Consider the following 20928-nt stretch of genomic DNA (forward strand, 5'->3'; position numbering starts at 1 on the left):
GGCAATTTTATATTAATAAAAGAAAATTAGTTTTTATATTGAAGGCGCAAAACAATATTATGGTATATCCAACATTTTTACAAGGCTTTAGACCGAGAATAGAAAATACAATACAATACTTTATTTATACATCCCAAACACAGTGAAGTGAATAGTTTAAGTCCAAACAACTCATTTTGATTCACACCTCTGAGATGCTCCTCCTTCACATCTAATATCATTACTGTTAAAAACAATTTCAGAGCTTGCATTTTTAGAATTGTCGATACCTTGGAGATTAATATCTTGAACCAAATAACTGTGTGCTACATGGTACACACATGCGCACTTGTCAAAATTGTGTCTATGGTGCGCACATGCCAAAATTATATCCGTGATGTCACAAGGCAGAACTTGGTGAAATTCAACACCAGCAGCTGGTAGGTAGGAGTTGTGTTGGGCTGAATGCTGTCCCATCAGTGCAAGTCAAGGCACATAGCGCAAACCACCGCCTGGAGAAAAGACGCAGCGCGCAGCCGGTGGAGAAGAAGCTTCTCAAAGCCGTCGGATGCTCTGTCAATGCAAAGGGAACACATCGTCAGTCGGACCTGCTACGGGCGCGCGCCTGTAGCTGCGTGAGCAACCAGTGTGCGTCTCCAGTTTGGATATAGAAACAGTCCGGTTGAGTGCGCGCGACAAGAGCGCTTTGGCGCAGAAGGGAGCCGGCAGAGAGGCAGGAGAGCTCTTGTGGACTATCACACGATGAGGAATCTCTGAGGTGGCCCGAACATTACCTCCTCCGACCACCTGAAGCTTCCCTTGGCTGCTTCCAAAGGGTTAGCCCATGAGAAGGTATCCTTTCGAGTGTGATTCTGTTTTCACCCAGATTTCTGCTGCCTGGACAAATGCATACAAATGCATTTAGGAGCTCAACGGACAAGGAGTGGACACGTTTCCGCGGCAGCAACGTAAGTGTGCTTTTGCTCAACGAGCATGCAGTTGTCATATGCGCGTTGGAAAGTGTAAACGCGACAGGCTTATGGTTCGCGCTTGTGTAATTGGAAACATAATTCTGCTCGTTCGTTGGCGTCTTTCCCTGAAAGTCTGCCAATTGACTGAACATAGTTCAACTTCATGGACTTACAGACTCACTTTAACCAGTTACACACACCGACGTTCCAAACCATTCATTTCGTTGTTGCATTATTTAAAAACCTTGAGCTATCAGTGCTCTCAGTGCTTAATGACCCCCATTTAATGATTTAGCATTTATAGAATACACACTTTAATATGATACAGTATAAGCCTTTAAAAATTTTGTTGGGGCTCATGTGCTGCCATGGGGTCCATAAGGCTATGAAGAAAAAGTGCTTATTCAGCATGCCAGCGATAGGGAATGTAAAAGAAGAGTTGTAAAAAAAGATTATAAAACTTTTTCTTGAACAGTCATCACCGGAGTGTGCATTATTGATATCCAGAATAGACCAACATCCCTTTTTCCTAAGTGAGTGCTCCTAGCAATGACTGGAACTACATTGTTTTTGGATTCCAAATGGTCAATACTCTGTCATGAATTCTCTCCAGATGTGAGCAAAAGGGGGTTTACAATGCGTTACTTCAACTCTCGTTGCTCTACCAGTGGAAGGAAGAGTACCTCTTGACATTAAAGTGGACTTGAACTGATCACAGTTCTTGTTTTTTGCCCCTTCTGAGTGAAAATGAGAAAGCTGCCTCATTGGAATTTAGAGTCTAGCGTGCATCCATCAACTGATTTACTGACTCCAATTGAGACAATTATAGACAATCAGTCACTGCTGTGCGGCATTGTTGCTACTTTGGTGTCAGTGGCACAACACAGCTATAGCCAGGATCGATTAGAACCACTCTTCATCGACTTCATTGCTCTCATTCAAGTGGAAAATGTACACTGTTGATGATGTTCCTGCTTAGTTAAAATATGTAAACTTTGACTCATTTGAAGATTAATCGGGGTGGAAGTTTCTCTGGCTGTATGGACTTGAAAGGCAGTAGGTTCAAGTCTGTCATAAGAAAATTAAGAAAAAATTAAGAAAATCGATACCTGGTTATTGGAGGGAGGCCAGTTCCTGAGCACTGCTGAAGTGCCTTTGAGCAAGGTACGGACTCAATGTGATCTGCACTCAGACATCCTCAGAGTTTAAATTGAAAGTCCTCATGCTCTGTTTTTTCTTAAACGATGCAGTTCTTTTTAACTATTTAAAAGCTGTTCGCGGGTGTCTGAGTAATATACCTGTGACATGCTTTCATCAAAACAATCCAAGGATGAACATTTATATGCACATCCTAGTTTTATTGTGATCAAATTAGTCTGTTTTGAGGAGGCAATCCAGTCTCATTAAAATCAGTTATTGGTCAACCTGCCCAATATACTGCTAGTCCTATGTTGAGTATGGATTTTGTTACAATGAGTAGGGGCACAGTTTGGGGTCGCTGAGCCCCAAATTAAAAAGAAAAAAAAAAACATGCGTGAACTGCAAAGGACAGTATGAATTGTATTTTCCTTGTGGAGTAGCACTTCATCACCAAACTGCAGAGTTAGCCTTGTCAATTAGTGGACAGATCTGTGTATGTGGTGCGTACCGTGGACACATGGGCAAACACAACCCCCCCAAACACACACCCACTGAGATGCCATCTTGCCCAACCAATCATGTATGTGCTATTTCATTCAAAGCAAGCGTGGTGAAGCAGCTTCTACCAATATAGCTATTTAATGTAATATAGATTTTATAATTATAATAAGAACATAGCTTGATAAATGTTGCATTCAATGATCACAGCTTAAACAACTTTTGCTGCCTGTACGACAGTATATTCACTTTCTGCGCACTGGTGTCCATCGGGACTGTGGTCTATTTCTGTGATTCTATTTCAGGCTTCTAACATCTGCAAAGGGAAAAGGCTAAACAAATAAAGACCACTGTAAATTTACTCACAGCCCTTTGTCTGCTTGCTGTCTTGTGGACTGAGTCAATCTTTACTCTGGTCTGCACTGACCTCTTGACTCCAGCCACCAATCTAAAGAGAGCACTTTACACTCACCACGTGGCTCAAGAATTAACTGCTATACGATAGATGACAGTGAAGTTAGTAGACAGTTAGTATAATGTTTTGTGAAAGAATTGATGGGGCATAGTTTTTACAAACAGACAGTATAGGCATAACAAACATTGCAAAAGGAAATTAAAGAAAAAGATGTCCTTTATTAGTCCCACAATGGGGAAATTTGAGGTGTTACAGCAGCAAAGATATAGATCACACAGAGTCGGCGGCGTAATGTAGCCGTTAAATTATCACATTAGCAGCAGACATTCATAAAAAGCATGCAAATATACACAGTATAAACGTACCTAAGTGTAAGGAAACACTCCTAATGCCTGTCCATTATACAGAGGGGGAAACGCTGTAATGATAAAAACTACTGAATGATTGAAAATACTGCAATGATAAAACTATTGCAATGATAAAAGTACTGTAATTGTAAGAGTACTGAAATGATAGAAAAGTACTGCATGATAAAAGTACTGTAATGGTAAAAAGTACTGCAATGATAAAATATACTGCAATGGTAAATGTACTATAATAGTAAAAGTACTGCAACGATAGAAAAATACTGCAATGATAAAAGTACTGTAATAGTAAAAGTACCGCAATGATGGGAAATACTGCAATGATAAAAGTACTGCAATGATAAAAGTACTGTAATAGTGAACGTCCTGCAATGGTAGAAATACTGCAGTGATAGAAGTACTGTAATAAGAATACTGTAATGGTAAACAAAGTACATCATTGGTCAATATTTAAGTACACCATTGGCTGAAAGTACAGTAGTAGTGTATATTGCATCCTAGGACTGCACAATTGCACTAATGCCCTCCTGTTTGTAGGCCTGACCCAATGTTCTTGTTAAAAAGTCCGACAGCAGTCGGCAGGAAGGAGCGGCGAAATCTCTCTTTGGTACAGCGAGGGTGTAACAGTCTGTCACTGAAGGAGCTGTGGAGTGTTCTCAGAGTGTCATTGAGTGGGTGGGCTGGGTTGTCCAGCATTGATGACAGTTTTGCCGTCATCCTCCTGCCCCCCACTGAGTCCACAGAGTCCAGGGACCAGCCCAGTACAGAGCTGGCCCTCCTCACTAGTTTGTCCAGTCTCTTTTTGTCCCAGCCTGAGATGCCTCCTGCCCAGGAGACCACTCCATAGAAGATGACTGATGAAACCACCGAGTCATAGAAGTTCCTGAGGAGTGTTCCCCGAACTTGAGAAATTGAGAAATATATGTTGGCCATTCGTGTTTCGACAGTATCAAGTCCATTTTATGTGCGCTTTAGGCATCAGCATTCTGGTGTTAATGTGCAAACACAAAAATGACACGTATTGCTTACAGATCAAGTACTGTTTTTTTGTTGCGATTGAGAAGACAACCATGCAGTAATGTTCCACAAACATCATGTGTTGTTTTAATTCCCTTACCTAGCCACAAAATGCAACAGGTAGTGGTCCGTGTTGACCAAAGTACCCCTGTACAATAGTACCTTGGCAGTACAAGCGACCCAATTTGTGAGTTTTTCCAAGACCCAAGCCATCCTTCCATTGATTTTTTTTTGCTTGGACCAACAAGCAAAAATCTGAGAGACATCTCACATCGTGGTTGTGAACTCAACTTATTTCATAACAAGCAGCCGCTTGGCAGACAGAATTAATTAGTAAAAAGCTCTTCAAAAAAGATGCTTCAAGCAGTTTGATACCACTTCCAGTTAAGGTTTTTGGCCAAACGAAACATACAAAGAAAATTACTGTTAAGGATTTCCAGGAATTCTGGAAATGCACTGGATTCTCAATTGCAAATAAACAATTACAAGTTCTGTATTTAAAATCGCCACGTAACTTTGCCTTGACAAAGTCTGATTTGCTTGAGTCCTACAAAGCGTACAAAGTATGTTTATAAGGAACTCCAAGCATACCAAGGAGACCTCCATAAGCGTATGACGTAAAGTTGGCCAATGAGATCACAGATTTGTGAGATGAGGACTTAGATACTTCCTTCCAATCAGATTGTACGCATCCGTGTGAAACCCTCCACCACACAATCAATCACCCGCCATGCGCCCTACCACAGCTGAGGGTGATTTATAAAACAATATGATAAAGATGATATTAACAATTATACATTCAATGGAGTGATTGATATCCACAAAAATTCGGAGGGTTTGATGCATTCTGTTATCATATTTATGAATGAAATGTGATGACATCCATCACACCTGTCCACAGTGGGGTCTCCACAGTGAGTCACTCACATGACATGTTTGGCACAATTTTTATACCAGTTGCCCTTCCAAACCAAACCCCCCCATTTTCATCTGGGCCATACTTCATATATGCCTACAGTGAGAAAATATTGAAATACTGTACAATTTGAGAAATGGGAAGTTTGTCCATCATTATTAATTCAATATGATTGTGCGGCTCCTTCTGGTGTGTGAGCCTTGGTCACCTGGGGACAATCTAAGCAGTGTCTTCTCCCGCAATGTGAAGCGCTTTAATCTCAACTGTGGCATATGGCATTAAAAGGGAACGAGAGTAGCAGCTTAATGGTGGCGAAAAAAGTCAGCAGTGTTCACACCCACAACAGCGGAAAATCCCTTTTTAAAATGCACCACGCTGCACCGACTTGCCTGGGTCTGTGAAAATACCAAAATTTAGTCTCGCCTGTCCCTGCCCAGATTTAGAGCGTGCCTCACATCAGACTTGCTCTTGGCACGGAAATAGAGCCCAAGGACTTTTTTGGAAAGATAGCCCATGACAAAAAAAAACATTATTCATTGAAGCTGCTTTGAACATTAAAATCAAGTAACTACATGAAACAAATGTTACAGTATATGAGTGATTGGCTGTGCTTCATTTTACACTGCTAGCTAGCTTGTGGTGGCTTGTTATGGCATAGTTACTCAACCTAAAATTGTGGAGAGAGATTAAACAAGCTCTCTGTCCGCCTTGAAGCGCATTGGAAGAAACAGCTTAGGGATGTCACTATTCTGTTTGGTTGAATTCAAATCCTAAAACCTTTTCTACAAAGCCCAAGTGAAACCGGGAAATTAGTCATTGGGTTGGTTTCAAACCTGAACATCCTTTATGTAGCTCTCCCATTCCTCTAGATCCATCCATCCATTATCTGATCTGCTTCTCCTGACTAGGGTCGCAGGGGGTGCTGTAGCCTATCCCAGCTGCCCTCGGGCAGCCGTAGGTGGTGTACACCCTGAACTAGTTGCCAGCCAATCGCAGGGCACACAAAGACGAACAACCATCCGCCCTCAAATCACACCTATGGAAAATTTAAATTGTTCAATCGCAGGTTCGGCAAGAACATGCACACACAGAGAGGCCGGAGCCGGAATCGAACCCTGTACCTCTGAAAAGAGAGGCAGATGTGTTAACCAATCATCACCGTGCCACCCCCCTAATAGATGTAAAACAATTTGAAATTGTTTGGATGGATTCACAACTTTCCATACTTTGTTGTGACTAATGATGTGGTTAGTGGTGAGTCCAGTTAGACGTGTATACATACGAAGAATGTTTCCATTCACCTGTCAAATTATTTCAAATTTACGAAATACTGTGTATTTCTTTTTCCTCAAGGTGGTTTAGACTTGCTTACTTTGCTCCTTTCTCAAATTGATTCAAGCGGTGTACCTCTCCGTCTTGTTCTCGGCTGAATGAACTGCTGTTGAGGATCCCAGCTCGTTTGATGGGACATTCACATTTCTGTTACTGTGTAAGGATTCACTGGCGTGGGCTTGTTCTAAGTTGTGATTATTTATATACTTGAGATGACACCCACTCCCCTCATAGTGGTATTTCTCTCCGTCAACAGAGCAGTGTTTGGGGAGCTTTGTCTTCCTTTCAGTGCAAAGACTGGGAGGCGTGTCAAATACTTTGAATAAAGACTTACTGCCATCAATTCCTCGTTGTTTTCAAATGACACAATTATAGTATGAGTTTTATGTGTTAATGTTTTTTCCGGCCACTTTGAGACAAAGTTTGCTTGCACGATTCGGCTGTGTAGGTATTTACATAACCAATGCCATTGTAGATGTGCTGGATCTTGGTGGGTGGGGTCAGGTTGGGGGTGTTCAGGCCATGGATTCCTTAAATAGCTTGAACAGTGACGTCAGAAAAAAAGTTGTCTGAATCAGCATCAGATGGTCACCCGTGAGAGCCCAAAAGGGAATGCTCTTAAGTTATATTTAGATTTCATTCCCTTCTGAAGTCTAATATTAATCACCAACAATTTTAGAGCTAAGATAATTTTTCGTTTTTCACTCCCCTCTCAACAGATACATTATTGTAATACCACATGTTTTATTTTATTTTTTTTTGTCTTTTCATACTTTGGATTAAGTGTCCGTGTTCCTGGAGATGGACGCCAGACTACATTCTTGATGGAGAAGAGGTTATAGTGTGTTTTTGCAATTACATGCATTTCCATTCAGCGCTTTCCCTGTCCTCATCTCTTTTTTTTTTGTGCTTCTCTTTCCCGTCCATTAAGTATGGGAAAACAAACATGCTTGCCTGTCGGAGGCAATCTGCCAAATTGGGCCACGCAAGCTCTTGTATCTTTAGTGTTGCTTCTATTGGACAGAGAAAATGAGACATTTGTAAGGCGGCACTTGTGCTGTTTGCCACTATCACACTCAAATAACAAGCAAGTGGAATCTTCAGGAGCAGACTGAGAGTGATGGGACTCTCTCTTGTTTGTCTCACAGGAACGTAGCAAGACAACTATTTTTTTTTTCCAGAGTTGTCATCCCTCAAGTTGCCAGGAGCCACTGGATGTTGTGTCAGCAGCTTCCATAGTACAGATGACAGTCAGTGTGTTTGATTTAGTCTGAATGTTCAGAGTAAGCATGCAGCCCCTTTTTTGAAAGCAACATTAAAAGTTGGCTCTGTATAATGTGGTGTCTTAGGTCTGTTCAATTGAACATCATTTACCAAGACCAGTATGTTTTTCCACATGGTAGAAATATATAGGTTAAAATATTAGACAGTAGTGATTGAAAATTATAATAAGGAGGATAAAGATTAGTTTTTTGTTGCAATCCTTTGATAAAATAAAATTGTATTTCATTTGCAAGTGTCCTAATTTTGGCAAGTTTCTGATAAATTGATTTAAAACTTTTTTTTAATTTAAAAATGTAAAAAAAAAAACAATAATAAATTATTTGTTTCAATGCACTGGAGAGGGGAGTTCTCCAATCGCGTTGTACACTAAGTACAATGACAATAAAGGGAATTCTGATTCTAATATAATTAAACATATTGTAGAAGAAGGAATAATGGCCATATTTGTTAAGCAAAGATGTCCTTTATTCTCCTATTTCTTCATTATTGCCATAGAAATATTAGGAATCAAAGTAAGATTACATAAGACGTAAAAACTTCGATGGACGCCTATGGATACAAGCTTCCTTCTACATCCAAAACTTTGTTAAGAAAATGATCTTATTATTCTTATTATCATGGAGACCTTCTCACAATACTCTGTATTAAAGGGTAGTTGTGATAAATGCAAAATACTTAGGATTGTTGTCTAAAAGGTCTTTAAAATTGATTATAAAATACCAGTGATGTGGATTGATTTGCCTGTTGATGTGTAAGGTATCGTCATCCCTGAAAGATTGGAGGACCTATGTCAAGTAAATTGCAATCAAAAAATTGGACAAAACCTTACAATTGCAGAAAGGAAAAGCACTGTCACTTCATGGAAACATTTCTATTGTTGATTCCTTGATCATTCCACAATAGCCGTGTTTCTGTCATTACCAGCTCCACCACAAACTTTTTTCAAGACCTATCAGAGGAAAGTCTTTGAATTCATCTTGGTTGGCAAACTGGAAAGAAAAAAAAGGAGTGTCCTGTATCGAGATTATGAATATAGCTGATTGAAATAGTTGAATCTTCTCATGTCAGTCATTGAATGCAGTAATTATACATAAGATTTATTTGAATACATGTGGCAGTGTTCTTTTGGATAGTTTTAGGAACACAAGATTGTCAGCTTGTTCTGGAGGCCTGACTGCGACTTCTGAATGTGCACCAGACCGTGTACAATGGGTAGAGGCAGTAGATGAGAGATGAAGAATAAAAGGTGAACAATATAGTGTTTACAAAATGAAACATTGTAGATGGATACCATGTTGACAAGCTGTAAATGAAATTGATTGAAAAAAGAAATCACAATCAGCTCAAGCGTATTATTTTGCTGAGGAAAAGAAACTACAGCATTCACTCACGAGCAACGAGGAAAATTGAACGATATTAGGACTGCAGATAGAAATGATCTTTCTGCTAAATCTGGTGTCTTTTCACATCTTTTGATTTTTAAGAGTGGATGTAAACATTGCCCATACTAAAATAATGTATGTTTTATATCATATATATATATATATATATATATATAGCACAATTCTACCTTGCACTGTGATGTCTTTATGTCTTTTTTGTTCAGTAAAAATATGGAAACTCATATTCTAATTGTAAAACTATCCCCACTGTGACTTTTATAAATATTCTGTCACCTTTTATGACCAATCTTATTCAGAATATCAAAGCAATTCCAAGTAGTTCACATATATTTTATTGAGCAATGTGCTTTATAGGGAAAAAGAACATCATGGATTGCTGATTTTCCCCATGGGGAAATTCCTGTCCCTAATAATCACAGTAAAGAATTCTCAGCGTCAGTTCTTTGACATAAATTATTAAACCCACTAGATCTGATTATTCAAGATGAGTTGGAAACAGAAACATCCGCGCTGCCAGAATCGCGTTGAGAAAACTGATGCTGTCACAAACTGTTGAGTCATGTAAGCACTGCTGGAAGCAGGAAGCGCCAAGAATGATTTGTTTGATGAGGCTAATATATTTCTCTCGTTGCCAACTAAAGTTGGGTTGAAAATTTTTCGGAATATGACCACGACCGAGTCCTCATGAGGTGTTGTCTGTCAGCTAAATCGGCTGTCCCCAACCTAATTTACGCCACATTGGTTTAACATTAAGTAATAATTTTATGGCATAGACACAAATAAAACCAGACTATTGAGACTAGGTTGTTGTAATTAGTGGAACTACTGCGCTTATGTACTCCTTCACGTCGCAAAAACAAATGCAATTTTTACACAACACGTGTTATGGGACACAGGATGAGCATTCATATTGCAAATGCATTGCATACATATGTGATTTATGCCCACATGCGAAAAAGGCCTAGGTCAGATTAAAAAAAAAAAAAAAAATATATATATATATATATATATATTTTTTTTTTTTTTACACTGCACGATAAAATCTGACATGTGTCGCATGGCCCCCCCCAAAAATTGGAATTGAGCTGCAGTATGAAATTATCCATCATCTAGCAGAAAATCCATCAGAAATCAAGCAACAATATGGAGACAAGTTTGGAACCATTAAAAAATACGTACAGTTTGTGATTCAGACTTACAAAGGCAAATACATCAAGCGTTGATGATACATCACAAGTGTAAAACTCAGATCCTTGAGGGCAGGATCTTGATAACGATGCTGAGCCCTCAAAGCCCGGAGTTTGACACCCATGCGCTACATGCTAGTGCTACACATATGTAACAAATCTTTTCTTTCTGTGTGGTAAAACTGTCTACCCAAAGTGAGTCAAATGTTAATACAAACAATATGGATGCATTCTGAGCAGCAATAAGTTAGGTAAACTGCTAGAACAGTTACTCTAAAATAACTCATTGGTTCCTATTTTAGTAGAGTGGCGCTAGGCGTCAAAATGGGGGCGTAACTTCAGTTTCGTCCCAGGGCAAGTTTGGTCTCGCATGTTTGGGGCCATGTTGTGCCCATCTGGGCTTCCCGCCGCACAGAGTTGCCTCGCCCCCATTTATCAGACAATTCAGAAACTGAAAGTACCATATTTTCACCAACTTTGGGCTATTACTAAACGCAGACTCAGCGCTTTTTCTGTATTTGCCACATACACACTCATGTTGAAACTAGTGATGGACCGATATGCTTTTTTCAGGGCCGTTACTGATTATTAGTAGTCATGGAGGACAATAACTGATATTTGAAGCCAATATTCATTGGTTGAAAAAAGGTGTAAATGGTGTCATAATTTTGAAAAGTAAAAACTCCAAAACTTGACTTGGTTTGAATGCCTGTAAGCACATGTTTGTTAAACAACTTTAGTGATTTACAACATGTTAAAGCTTTTTTAGATCTTAGAAAATGGAAAACTTAATTTCAAAAGTCTAACAAAAAGTGCACAGAGCGCCCAGGCTTAGCTGCATGTCTTATAGTTCAATAAAAACAAACATCTCTTTAATGTTTACTTCAGTAAATAGTTTTCCATTAGTTGTGATTTGTAGTAGATTGACATTTATTGAAATTTCTGCAAAGTCTAGCCTTACCTTCCTCTGCTAGCGGGACTTCTCCCGTAGTACATGTGCCTCGAGGTGACAAAGCAAACAGGCAGCTTACTGCTGATTGGCTGCTACAAACTGCACCAGGGTCCAATCAATTGGTGCTGTGGGCTGGCCAATCTGCTTCTGCAGGCAGGGCAACAAGCTCAGCAGAGACAGAGAGAGAAGTGAAAAAAAATAAACGTGCTTTTAATTTATCAGCTTTGAAAGTAAAAAAAAAAAAGGAGGATGCCGATATCGGCAAAATGCCGAATATCGGTTCCGACAATCTGCCCGGACGATAATTGTTCTATAATTAGTTGAAACATCCTGCGGCGCTTACGAGTCAATGAGAGACTCCAGCAACTTTGGTAAACGTAAGCAGACGTATAAGATCATCATCATTTTATCACAATGCCGATACAGGCAAGTCACTAGTAACCGCACTATGTACGGTCACGGTGTTACAACAAAACCAAAACTATCACCCAACATCAACTGAACAGCATACTAGGAAACAATGAAACAACCAAAACAAGGAACAAAGAAATACAATTAACACAAAACAAGTATCTCGCATGCCATTCATATCCCAAGTGCTTCAAAGCATTCCGGGAATGCTTCTGCCTCAGCCAATCAGATGGCTGTTTACAGAGCTGTCGAGTGTGGTGTGCTTTGGGCAGCGTCTGATGTGTAAAGGTTTATCCAACCTGTGATGATTCTTGCAGACTACAACATTGTAGACAGTGGCTCTTATCCAGCTTTCTCCTGCGCATACATACACATAAAGGGGTCGGTTTGTTGTCAACTGAATATAGTCTCAAACCTTCACCAACAGAGGCTGCTAACATACAGTGTAAAAATAAAAAAACTTTCTGTAGTCTTTCACACCCATCCTTCACACTTTCACGCCTGCATGCTGTCGTCAGTAGTGTCCGTCTTTCCTCTCTGTAAGCAGCGTGTCAGCAGGAAATGCTCGCAGTCAGTCCAGTGGAGCGCTCATGAAAGTCACACAACATTTTCAGATTTTTGTAATGCTGTCATCTAGCTTCAAATTTAGTGCGGACTTTAATGGACTTAATTAGTCTTTGCACAATAATTTGGGACCTGCTTAAAACTCATCTTGACTCAAGACTTACTCATGTTTGTGAGTTGCTTCAAACTCAATTCGTAAAACCTGACACTTACTCATGATTTACAAACAAGACACAGGCATGGGCTTAGAAAATAACTTAAAAAAAATCAGTTAATCTTTGCCATTAAGCACCCATTTTCAAATGCAAATGACTAATTTGTGTTTCCTTGTCCCTTTAGGTGGAACATTCTCCTGCTCCTGTCGGTATGCTCTGCAGCACTCTCTGGAGAAGAAGACTACCTAACTCAAAGTACGTTGCATTTAAAATACATTTTACAGTACTCTTAAAATCCCTTGTCAATATGATTTCAGAATCAGAATTATACATTTTTCACTAAGCGGTGCAACAGTGAAAGCTGACATGACTGATTCACTCAACCTTCAATAAATAATAGAGTGTTAAAATTTTCAGATTACGCAGATTACTTTACTGTTTTTTTTTTTTTTTTTACATAAATCCGATCAGATAATCCCATTGGTTTGTAGTGATTCCAAATCTTGATTGAGCCAAGATACTCTTCTTGTGTGAATGGCAACAAGTAGGTAATTGGGTAATTTTATCTTCTGTCATCTAGTGGAAGTACATTTAATTGTTCTGCCTGACAGTATGTCACTGACGTAGATGGATGGACAAAGATATACGGTTTTATATATATATATATATATATATATATATATATATATATATATATATATATATATATATATATATATATATATACTATACTATACAAAATAGATAAAATTTGGAGAAAAACAATTACAATTAAGTGAAAATCATATATATAGCGGGCATCTGTTACATCACAATAATTTGCCAACCCACAGTGATTGGGAATCACTGGCATTATGAATATATATTTAGAAGAACCCTCGAGTTTACAAACTTAATTGGCTTCATGTGACTTGAAATCTTCATAAATCGATAATATATTTCCCATTGAAATTAATGGCTTTTTATATTCCAAATATTGCTGCATAAGAAAGGTTTTATATTTTTATCTTGCGCATGAGCATGGATGACTCAGGGGCAGAGGCTAAGTGATCATTTTCCTCTGTTCCGCCCTCAACATGTCTGCTCTTGCTCTCAGTGCCTCAGAATGCACATAAAAGCCACTTCAATAACCTCTCTATGATTGCTGCCTTGCTAAAAGCCTCTGACTATGTTGAACATGATCTTAATGTTCATATACATACCACTAGGATCACTATGGGTAAGGAGCTAAATCAATCAGCAGAGATGAAAAGGAAATATATCGTAGATGTTGACCTCATCTGATCACGTTAGGATTTGGCATACATTTATTCCTCTTTTAAGAACAAGTATGCACAGTCACTGAATGTGCATGCTAGGTGAAGGAAAACGGAAAAGGAAATGGTGAAAGATTGCAGTACAGAGCCAAACCAACAAGCTTGGTGTATTTTTGTGCTGGGCTTGGTGGACCGTGCCGTCCTCTCCCCCGGCAACCGGCCAATTTAGTGCGAAAAAGTGGACAAAATATTACACTACCTCTATGCAGGTGTAAGGCGGTATTGTTGTTTTTGATCGAGGAGCAGGCAGACAGGTATGTGGTGGGTGTCATCGTATTTCATTTATAAATATGACAACAGCATGGTACAATCCCTCTAAAGCAGGGGTCTCAAACTAAATTTACCTGGGGGCCACTAGAGGCAGACTCTGGGTGAGGCTGGGTCGCATCAGGTTTTCCGCAAGAAAAAAATCAAAAAAATCTAATCTTCTCAAATGTCTTTATTTTTATTTTTTAACACAAAATAAGATTTAAAAATAAATAAGGAATTAATAAGAAAATAAATAAGGAATTAATAAGAAAATTAATCAGTAATAAATAATAATAATAATAATAATGAGTCAAATGTCTGTATTAACAGTTCTTTAATCTTCTTCTGAACATGAATTGTCCTGAACATGAGTGGAACATTCATCAATCAAAACCCTACTAAAACATCGAAAAAAAATTACAATCCTACCATCGTTTTAAAGCTGAAGATGTGCCCAACAATAATCCGCGGTTCAATTTTATCCACTGTGACCAGGTAATCCTACATTTTATAATTAGTCCCGCCGTCTGTGCTAGTGCTGATGCAAAGCTCCGTCAGACTGCACATCCTGTTCGCGCATGGGTCTCCTGTCAATCAAATCGAAATCTTGTCAAATAGCAGAGATCCTAAGCATAAACCATAGTTCTGGGATGAGTAGGCCTACTTCTGTAGTTATAAAGCTTTAATTACACTGTAATTAAAGCTTTATAACTACCCAATTACCTACTTGTTGCCAAATTCGCGGGCCGCACGAACATTAAACTTTCATAATAAGGCGGGGGCCGTAAACTATCACCCCGTGGGCCGCAAATGGTCCGCGGGCCGCGAGTTTGAGACCCCTGCTCTAAAGCTTTCTAATTATAATCAGTATCTTGTCAGAGTTGAGGAAGGTGAGGACCCATACGCAGGGAAGCCAGGCAGGGGTAACTTAAAGGGCATTTATTAAACAGAAAACCAAGGCAAACAAGGAACTTGGAAAAACTTAACGACAGGAAACCAACTACAGGGAGAGGTGACAGGAACTGGCGACAGGAACTGGCAACAGGGACAGGCAACCGGGACAAGCGACAGGGACAAGCGACACTTAAAATGACAATGAACCAACCAGAACTGAAAGCAACCAGGGAACTAAATACACACAAATTGACGAGACAACGAGGAGCACCTGGACAAGACATGGAGGGTTGGAAGGACCGGATTGGTTGACACTAGGGCTTGGGTAAACGAGCACAGGTGGACACAATAGACAAGACGAGACAAGACACATGAACAAGGCCAAAACATGAAACCAAAAATAACAAATACAAATCATGACAGTACCCCCCCTTTAAGGGACGGATCCCAGACGTCCCAAACACAAACAAAAGAAAATTGTCCAAAATCAGGGTGGGCGGAAGGGGGCCAGGAGGCGGGACCACAGTCCGCAATCAAGGCTGGTCAGGAGGGCGTCCGGGAGGCCAGACCAGGGAGTCTAGCCGTGGCCATTCAGGCGGGCGTCCGGGAGGACAGACCAACGAGTCTAGCCGTGGCCCTTCAGGCGGGCGTCCGGGAGGCCAGACCAGGGAGTCTAGCCGTGGCCATTCAGGCGGGCGTCCGGGAGGACATGGCAGCCGCACGGAGTGTCGCGCCGAGGGCAAGACGAAAGGCGGCTGCGGGTCGGGTGGCGCCGAGGCAGAGACGAGACGCGGCGGCGGGTCGTCGGGCGGCGCCGAGGCAGAGACGAGAAGCGGCGGCGGGTCGCGGGGCGCAGCCGAGGCAGGAGCTTGGAGCAGTGGCGAGGCGGGTGCAGCCGAGGCAGGAACTTGGAGCGGCGGCCGGTCGTCGAACCCCACCGAGACAGGAACGTGGAGCGGCGGCGCTTCGTCGGGCGCCGCTGTGGCAGAGACGAGAAGCGACGGCGGGTCGTCGTCCACCGCCCAGGCAGGAAACTGGAGCGCCGGCGGATCGTCGAGTCCCGCCGAAAAAGGAGCTTGGGGCGACGGCGGATCGTCGAGCACCGCCGAGGCAGCGACGGGAAGCGACTGCGTGTCCTCGGGCGCCGCCGGGACAGGGAAGTGGGGTGGCGGCGGGCCGTCTGGCACCGCCGAGGCAGGGATTTGGAGCGGCGGCGGGCCGGGCGCACCAGAGGCCGGGACTTGGAGCGGCGGCGGGCCGGGCGCAGCGGGGACAGGGACTGGTGGCGGACGCAGAACGTGCTCCGCCGGAACAGGGACTTGTGGCGGACGCAGAACGTGCTCAGCCGGAACAGGGACTTGTGGCGGACGCGTGGCGTGCTCCGCCGGAACCGGGACTGGTGGCGGACGCAGGATGTGCTCCGCCGGAACAGGGACTTGTGGCAGACGCAGGACGTGCTCCGCCGTTAGAGGGACTTGTGGCGGACGCAGGGCATGCTCCGCCGGAACAGGGACTGGTGGCGGAAGCAGGACGTGCTCCGCCGGAACAGGGACTGGTGGCGGACGCAGGACGTGCTCCGCCGGAACAGGGACTGGTGGCGGACGCAGGGCGTGCTCCGCCGGACCAGGGACTTGTGGCGGACGCAGGGCGTGCTCCGCCGGAACAGGGACTGGTGGCGGACGCAGAACGTGCTCCGCCGGAATAGGGACTTGTGGCGGACGCAGAACGTGCTCCGCTGGAACAGGGACTTGTGGCGGACGCGTGGCGTGCTCCGCCGGGACTGGTGGCAGACGCAGGACGTGCTCCGCCGGGACAGGGACTTGTGGCGGACGCAGGACGTGCTCCGCCGGAACAGGGACTTGAAGCGCTGGCGAGGCGCCGGAACGGGGGTCAGCAGCTCTCTGGAGGCCAGAACGGGCCCCAGCAGCTCGGGGGGAACTGGGACGGGGCTTATCAGCTGGCGGGGAGCCGGAACGGGACTCATCCGCTGGCGGGGAGCCGGAACGGGGCTCATCCGCTGGCGGGGAGCCGGAACGGGGCTCAGCAGCTGGCGGGGAGCCGGGACGGGGCTCAGCAGCTGGGGAGGAGCCGGAACAGGGTTCAGCAGCTGGCGGTGAGCCCGAGTGGGACTCTGGAGGCTGCGTGGTTTGCTGCAGCTGGCGAGGAGCCGGGACGGGACGCTGCAGCTGGCGAGGAGCCGGGACGGGAAGCTCCAGCTGGCGAGGAGCCGGGACGGGAGGCCCCAGCTGGCGAGGAGCCGGGACGGGAGGCTGCAGCTGGCAAGGAGCCGGGACGGGAGGCAGCAGCTGGCGAGGAGCCGGGAGGGGACGCTGCAGCTGGCGAGGAGCCGGGAGGGGACGCTGCAGCTGGCGAGGAGCCGGGACGGGACGCTGCAGCTGGCGAGGAGCCGGGACGGGACGCTGCAGCTGGCGAGGAGCCGGGACGGGACGCTGCAGCTGGCGAGGAGCCGGGACGGGACGCTGCAGCTGGCGAGGAGCCGGGACGGGACGCTGCAGCTGGCGAGGAGCCGGGACGGGACGCTGCAGCTGGCGAGGGGCCGGCACTGGAGGCTGCAGCTCGTGAGGAGCTGGGTCGGGGGCCGGATCCCTATCAGCCTGCCGCCATAGGGATTCAGGGGAACGGGAGACGCGAAGGACACGAGGGACCGGGACTACAGGGGCTGGTGAACGTGCGCTACAAAACGTGGGTCGAACGGAAGGTGGTGCAGAAACCGACTGTGGACGAGGTACAGAAACAGACGGACGAAGTGAACTAAGTGAATCGGAAAAACGTGACTCAGGGTGTAAAAAGTGGGTGTTATTACGAGAGGTGGCAGATCCTTTACTCGGGCGCCGTCGTTGACCACCCCGCGGAGGTCCAGGATAGATGGCCAACCGGGTGCCCAAGTAAAGGTCTGATGGGTGTGATTCAGGTGTGGACTCAAAGGACTCGAAAGGAAACCGTGACAAAAACTGACTGGGAGAAGAAAACTCATGAGAAAAATCAAAATCTGGGTCAAACTCGGAATCAGACAACTGAAAATAGGGGTCATCATCTAAATCTGAATTAACAAAAACATGGGGGGACAAAATGGTGTCGTAATCAAAGATGTTAACACAAGATGAAGAAGAGTGGCAAACTGGCTTGGCGGAACATATGGAACTCACACGAAGGGGTTGGTCGGCAGGCTGAGGGGGGCACCAGCTTGAGCGGCGATGGCGAACTTGTTGCCGTGAGCTTCCTGCTGGGTCCAGTACTGGTTGGTTCATTCTGTCAGAGTTGAGGAAGGTGAGGACCCAAACGCAGGGAAGCCAGGCAGGGGTAACTTAAAGGGCATTTATTAAACAGAAAACCAAGGCAAACAAGGAACTTGGAAAAACTTAACGACAGGAAACCAACTACAGGGAGAGGCGACAGGAACTGGCGACAGGGACAGGCAACCGGGACAAGCGACAGGGACAAGCGACACTTAAAATGACAATGAACCAACCAGAACTGAAAGCAACCAGGGAACTAAATACACACAAATTGACGAGACAACGAGGAGCACCTGGACAAGACATGGAGGGTTGGAAGGACCGGATTGGTTGACACTAGGGCTTGGGTAAACGAGCACAGGTGGACACAATAGACAAGACGAGACAAGACACATGAACAAGGCCAAAACATGAAACCAAAAATAACAAATACAAATCATGACAGTACCCCCCCTTTAAGGGACGGATCCCAGACGTCCCAAACACAAACAAAAGAAAATTGTCCAAAATCAGGGTGGGCGGAAGGGGGCCAGGAGGCGGGACCACAGTCCGCAATCAAGGCTGGTCAGGAGGGCGTCCGGGAGGCCAGACCAGGGAGTCTAGCCGTGGCCATTCAGGCGGGCGTCCGGGAGGACAGACCAACGAGTCTAGCCGTGGCCCTTCAGGCGGGCGTCCGGGAGGCCAGACCAGGGAGTCTAGCCGTGGCCATTCAGGCGGGCGTCCGGGAGGACATGGCAGCCGCACGGAGTGTCGCGCCGAGGGCAAGACGAAAGGCGGCTGCGGGTCGGGTGGCGCCGAGGCAGAGACGAGACGCGGCGGCGGGTCGTCGGGCGGCGCCGAGGCAGAGACGAGAAGCGGCGGCGGGTCGCGGGGCGCAGCCGAGGCAGGAGCTTGGAGCAGTGGCGAGGCGGGTGCAGCCGAGGCAGGAACTTGGAGCGGCGGCCGGTCGTCGAACCCCACCGAGACAGGAACGTGGAGCGGCGGCGCTTCGTCGGGCGCCGCTGTGGCAGAGACGAGAAGCGACGGCGGGTCGTCGTCCACCGCCCAGGCAGGAAACTGGAGCGCCGGCGGATCGTCGAGTCCCGCCGAAAAAGGAGCTTGGGGCGACGGCGGATCGTCGAGCACCGCCGAGGCAGCGACGGGAAGCGACTGCGTGTCCTCGGGCGCCGCCGGGACAGGGAAGTGGGGTGGCGGCGGGCCGTCTGGCACCGCCGAGGCAGGGATTTGGAGCGGCGGCGGGCCGGGCGCACCAGAGGCCGGGACTTGGAGCGGCGGCGGGCCGGGCGCAGCGGGGACAGGGACTGGTGGCGGACGCAGAACGTGCTCCGCCGGAACAGGGACTTGTGGCGGACGCAGAACGTGCTCAGCCGGAACAGGGACTTGTGGCGGACGCGTGGCGTGCTCCGCCGGAACCGGGACTGGTGGCGGACGCAGGATGTGCTCCGCCGGAACAGGGACTTGTGGCAGACGCAGGACGTGCTCCGCCGTTAGAGGGACTTGTGGCGGACGCAGGGCATGCTCCGCCGGAACAGGGACTGGTGGCGGAAGCAGGACGTGCTCCGCCGGAACAGGGACTGGTGGCGGACGCAGGACGTGCTCCGCCGGAACAGGGACTGGTGGCGGACGCAGGGCGTGCTCCGCCGGACCAGGGACTTGTGGCGGACGCAGGGCGTGCTCCGCCGGAACAGGGACTGGTGGCGGACGCAGAACGTGCTCCGCCGGAATAGGGACTTGTGGCGGACGCAGAACGTGCTCCGCTGGAACAGGGACTTGTGGCGGACGCGTGGCGTGCTCCGCCGGGACTGGTGGCAGACGCAGGACGTGCTCCGCCGGGACAGGGACTTGTGGCGGACGCAGGACGTGCTCCGCCGGAACAGGGACTTGAAGCGCTGGCGAGGCGCCGGAACGGGGGTCAGCAGCTCTCTGGAGGCCAGAACGGGCCCCAGCAGCTCGGGGGGAACTGGGACGGGGCTTATCAGCTGGCGGGGAGCCGGAACGGGACTCATCCGCTGGCGGGGAGCCGGAACGGGGCTCATCCGCTGGCGGGGAGCCGGAACGGGGCTCAGCAGCTGGCGGGGAGCCGGGACGGGGCTCAGCAGCTGGGGAGGAGCCGGAACAGGGTTCAGCAGCTGGCGGTGAGCCCGAGTGGGACTCTGGAGGCTGCGTGGTTTGCTGCAGCTGGCGAGGAGCCGGGACGGGACGCTGCAGCTGGCGAGGAGCCGGGACGGGAAGCTCCAGCTGGCGAGGAGCCGGGACGGGAGGCCCCAGCTGGCGAGGAGCCGGGACGGGAGGCTGCAGCTGGCAAGGAGCCGGGACGGGAGGCAGCAGCTGGCGAGGAGCCGGGAGGGGACGCTGCAGCTGGCGAGGAGCCGGGAGGGGACGCTGCAGCTGGCGAGGAGCCGGGACGGGACGCTGCAGCTGGCGAGGAGCCGGGACGGGACGCTGCAGCTGGCGAGGAGCCGGGACGGGACGCTGCAGCTGGCGAGGAGCCGGGACGGGACGCTGCAGCTGGCGAGGAGCCGGGACGGGACGCTGCAGCTGGCGAGGAGCCGGGACGGGACGCTGCAGCTGGCGAGGGGCCGGCACTGGAGGCTGCAGCTCGTGAGGAGCTGGGTCGGGGGCC

The 20928-nt window shown here is 46.7% G+C and overlaps 1 protein-coding gene across 1 annotated transcript in view; it reads left to right on the top strand.

Moving 5' to 3' along the window:
- The first annotated feature begins 441 nt into the window (after positions 1 to 441).
- col24a1 (collagen type XXIV alpha 1) overlaps positions 442 to 20928 on the top strand; it is a 105956-nt gene continuing 85469 nt past the window's right edge. The window contains exons 1-2 of the mRNA XM_088313086.1: positions 442 to 947; positions 12774 to 12844. Of these exons, the coding sequence (XP_088169212.1) occupies positions 895 to 947; positions 12774 to 12844 (124 nt within the window). The 5' untranslated portion in view covers positions 442 to 894. The remainder of the gene's footprint in view (positions 948 to 12773; positions 12845 to 20928) is intronic.

This window comes from Idiotropiscis lumnitzeri, chromosome 13, assembly GCF_059441095.1.
Source record: "Idiotropiscis lumnitzeri isolate Australia: NSW breed Sydney's pygmy pipehorse chromosome 13, RoL_Ilum_1.0, whole genome shotgun sequence".
In the NCBI taxonomy this organism is placed as follows: Eukaryota; Metazoa; Chordata; class Actinopteri; order Syngnathiformes; family Syngnathidae; genus Idiotropiscis; species Idiotropiscis lumnitzeri.